The sequence below is a fragment of the Aplysia californica genome, unplaced genomic scaffold (genome assembly GCF_000002075.1).
Source record: "Aplysia californica isolate F4 #8 unplaced genomic scaffold, AplCal3.0 scaffold00259, whole genome shotgun sequence".
NCBI classification, from domain to species: domain Eukaryota; kingdom Metazoa; phylum Mollusca; class Gastropoda; order Aplysiida; family Aplysiidae; genus Aplysia; species Aplysia californica.
This window is the reverse complement of record NW_004797529.1, coordinates 213,809-218,118: the sequence shown is the minus strand read 5'-3', so window position 1 is coordinate 218,118 and position 4,310 is coordinate 213,809. Positions and strand designations below refer to the sequence as shown.

Here is a 4,310-nt window from a genome sequence, read left to right as displayed (position 1 = left end):
GACATGCGTCAAGTCTCGGTTAGGGGGTCTTCTTTATACACTATCTGACTAAAATCTTCACCCCACACCTACAGGAAAGGCTGGCCTCTCAACAAAACGAAATTTTGGGTCGATGTTTTTGAAAGAGCCGAAGTTATGGTACTACAAAAGTTCACTTCCGGAAATAGTCATCACAAAACACTAAGGTGACGGTATGCCGTACATAGGCTCTAGATCTAGATTTAGATCTAGATCTAGAATCTAGTCCCCATCAAATTTCCTTTCAAGTTCAAGGGGCCTGAGCTCAATAACTCTTGTCAAATTCAGATTCATGTCTATGATTATGATACAGTAGGGAATCCTACACGCAAGCGATAGCTATATGCCCATGCCATGGTGAAAAAGAGACACTGACTGCTGAGAATCAAAACAAACAAGTAGATTCTAGACTTAGACTCCAGCCAGATAACATTAAAACTTAAGAAACCAAGAACACAAGGAAGGATCTCGATCTACGTAATCACTCAAGTCATTCTAAAGGAAAATATGACAGGTAGAGAAACCCATACTCTTTATCAAATCATAGACAGGCGAGTTTGACAAACACACACACATACACACCTCTGTGAAGGCTATTGCAATCGTACGAGTGTGAGTAAATAAATAATATGAGTAGAAGAAAATGGCGAATGCGGAAGTGACGTTTGGGTGAATTGTAAATGGAGAGAATGTATTATCATCTTTAATTTTGTTATATGGTTGAAAGGATAGCGCTAAGTAGGAGGTTTATAAACAGTCTCAGGCTTCTAACAAAAAAGCAGATAGTTATCATACACAGCTCATGTAAGGGTTGTCTAAGTTTTAAGTGTAAACGTTAAGATTTCGCAAAGAAAATCCAATTTACAGCTTGTTCCGTTTCTACAATAAGGGTCCGACTTTTAGTGTAGAATGGAAAATAATATTTTGACCAATGACTCTTTGCTATTTCTTCACTGCAGAGTAGCATTCCATATGGCAACAAGACAACAGCAACAAGATGGCGGCGTAGTGAGAGCTGTAAAACAACTGTTTGTATTAGGTTTATGAATATACCACGATTGGAAAATGGATATTTTCGGTTCAATGTTCTCTAGGCGTTTGAAAAAAGACCCAGCTGACGATTCAGGGTAAAAGCTACTTGATTAAATCGTTGTCTTTTAGTTTAATTTGTAAACTTAATTTTACACTGGGTGTTTTTACTGTTACTCGACTGCACTGACTTTTTGATTCATTGATTATGATCAGCTCAATGTTATCAATGGGAACAAAAGGGGAGGACTTCCGTAACGAGCGACCACTACGTGACGAAGTAGAAAAGAGGGCTAGGGGTAGTCTTAGGGTTTAGTCTCTTCTTTATTGTGTTTGTAGGGGTGGGCGCTCGTTACGGATCGAAGTCCTTCCCAAAATCCAAAAGCACACTGAGTTCGAAAAATCTAGATAATCTATCTAGATCTAGATCTAGATCTAGATAATCTAGATTTCTAGATCTAGTTATTATCTAGATTCCAGCTCAGTAATTTAAACTCACAAAGAGTAATTGCCACTCTCCCCTACAACCAGGTAAAAATAATTGGTATGTCTAAGAAAATCAATATTAGTAGTGTATTAGTCTTTTTTATGCCAAATGTTCCACAGAAATAAAAAAGGAGAACTACAATGGCTAAGGCTAGTTTCAATAAAATAAGCCCAATTCTGAAAAATAGAAACATCTCAATGAACACCAAAATGAAAGTCCTGAAATGCTATGTTTGGTCAACCTTTCTATATGGCTGTGAATGCTGGACAATCACTAAAGACAGTAAAAATAAAATAGAAGCAACAGAAATATGGTTTCTTAGGAGACTGCTATGAATATCGTGGAAGAAAAATAAATCAAATGAGGTACTGCTTGATGAAGCCCACGTGGCACGCTCAATGTTAAAAACAATCAGGAAACGACAAATGCAGTTTTTGGGACTCATGAATTAGACATAAGGGTCTTGATCATATATAGCTCTCACTGACAAAATTGAGGGCAAACAAGGCAGGGGTAGGCCCAGAACAACATACTTAGGGAACCTAAACAAATGGGTAACAGGGAAAGATCAGGGAAACGTAGCTTTTTTTAGAGCATCCGAGCAAAGGAATGAATGGAAAACCTTGATCGCCGATGTCTGTCGCAGATCTGACACTGGATGATCTACAAATATGTTTACCTACAAACACAAAAAGACACACACTAACACATTCTTGCATGTACACATACACACACACACACACACACACACACACACACACACACACACACACACACACTCACTCACTCAAACACACACACACACATTCACATACATACACACACACAAGAACATAATATAGAAACACTTGCTTATACATGACTTCATAAGTGCTACCAAATACTGGATGTTTGAACTTGCTATTTGCTTTAACAGATTCGCTTTACAGAAAGTTACTTTCACTGATACCTTTGTTTTATCAGAGAAGAAAAAGAAAAGGCTGATAAAAAGGAAAGACCTCTACCTGGAGATGCCTCCATGAGATTTGATATAAACATAGAGGAAGGGGAAGCTGTCCTGGATAAAACTGACAATGATGATGATGATGTGGACTTGTCTGTTGACGAAGACTTGGAGGAAGAGGATCTAGATGAAGTCATTGGGTTTGTTATTGGATTTTTCATAAGTATTTTACTTGTTTTCTATTGATATATATGGAATTTCATCTGATTATTTCTACTGTATTTTATCCAATAACTTTTCCATACACCGCAGCTAGAGGTCTCAAGCCAATTTAGTGAAGAATTTTGGGAAAGAAGGGGAACGAAATTTTGTTGTTGATGTTATTGTGTTCATTTTTTTGTTAAAAGTACCTGTTGCATATAATTGCAGTCAATTGCTTTCGAACTCATGTCCGTACGGTTTTAAAAATTTAAAATATTTAATACTTATTTGTGTTTTGTGCTTTAGGATTCCATTGAGTTTCACTCTTTATTATTGAAATAAAATATGGGTAACTTGAAATTGAAATGAAGTTCATCTTGAGTGCAATGAATATTTGACCGTCTCTTTCAGAGACTCTGATGATGAAAGAGAAAAACGCTGGAGACCACCAACCATTAAGAATGCCAGACCTCCACATCCTCTGACTGTCACACATGTAAAACAAACCCTAGACCTACAGGTATTCATTGCAGTCTAACTTATTGACATTGTCAAAATGTCTTTTGTTTCTAAAATTGTTGCGCCTACACCATTTTGTCACTACTGTTTGCTCTTTTAACTGGCGAATAACACTGCCATAGATTAATGAGAATGGCAAATAGAATCTGAAAAGACTTTGAATGCTATATATGTAGTATTTTTCCTCCACCCTTGCCTTATTGTTCTTCTTCTTTTATTCTTGTAACAGCTCTTACATGAAACATAACAAAAGGTCAGTTCATAATTCTAAATTGACATTTTGGTATTTATAACCTCTCAGATGAAAAAAATATCAATTTATCTTGAATAGAAGTCGAGATATTTGCGGTTGAAGGAGGTGGAGTCGCTTGGTTTCAGAAGTAAAATTAGCGAGAAAATGGCCGCCAAAGTTTGGTGACTTCCATAGCTTATGAGTCCTTGGAAACTGCAAATTTACATATTTTGTGCTTTTAATCAACGTTTTTCCATAAAATCCACACGTAAAAGTGTTTTTCAATTGATTTGCAAGGTGTTGAGCCAAAAGACAAAAATTTGAAAAAAAATCCCATACTGGCCCAAAAAATGCAGATTTCTCTGATGTAATTATTTTGACGAGCGCCTGATTTCATCACGCTGCCACACATATATGTAAATGATTCTGGACAGTAAGAAAGTTAAGTCTCTATCATCAGTAGCCTGAGTACTTCCATTGTGTGCTCTTTAAATCATTTATGGACACTCACTCTCTCTCTCTCTCTGTCTCTCTCTCTCTCTCTCTCTCTCTCACACACACACACACACACACACACACACACAAATTCTCACACATATGTGGATGTGTGTGGAGACAACGGATGTGGTCGTGGATTGGATGGGATGGAGGTTGGCGTAACATTCATTAATTTTCCAACATCTGAAAGAGGTTGATTAATGTGATATCAGGAACAAAAACAAAGAAGGCTGTTGTATGCAACATGTGGTTGTTGCTGATCGAAAAAAAAGAAGAAAAAAAAACCCAACAACAACAAACAAACAAGTAAAAATACACTAAAAACTCACAACAACCAAAAAAACAACAAAAACCCCTACAAACATAAAAACAACAACGACGAC

At 36.8% G+C, this 4,310-nt stretch overlaps 2 protein-coding genes across 5 annotated transcripts in view; one reads left to right on the top strand and one right to left on the bottom strand.

Moving 5' to 3' along the window:
- The window catches only part of LOC101845474 (transmembrane protein 184B), a gene marked incomplete in the record, with an annotated part of 55,030 nt that extends 54,330 nt beyond the window's left edge, over positions 1-700 (bottom strand). The window contains 1 exon segment of the mRNA XM_035970367.1: positions 601-700.
- A 263-nt stretch (positions 701-963) lies between these two features.
- LOC101862955 (von Willebrand factor A domain-containing protein 3A) overlaps positions 964-4,310 on the top strand; it is a 50,868-nt gene continuing 47,521 nt past the window's right edge. For all 4 annotated transcript variants that reach the window (XM_005100758.3, XM_035970365.1, XM_035970366.1 and 1 more), the window contains exons 1-3: positions 964-1,145; positions 2,498-2,677; positions 3,090-3,198. In XM_005100758.3, coding sequence (XP_005100815.1) covers positions 1,084-1,145; positions 2,498-2,677; positions 3,090-3,198 — 351 coding nt within the window. In that variant the 5' untranslated portion in view covers positions 964-1,083. The remainder of the gene's footprint in view (positions 1,146-2,497; positions 2,678-3,089; positions 3,199-4,310) is intronic.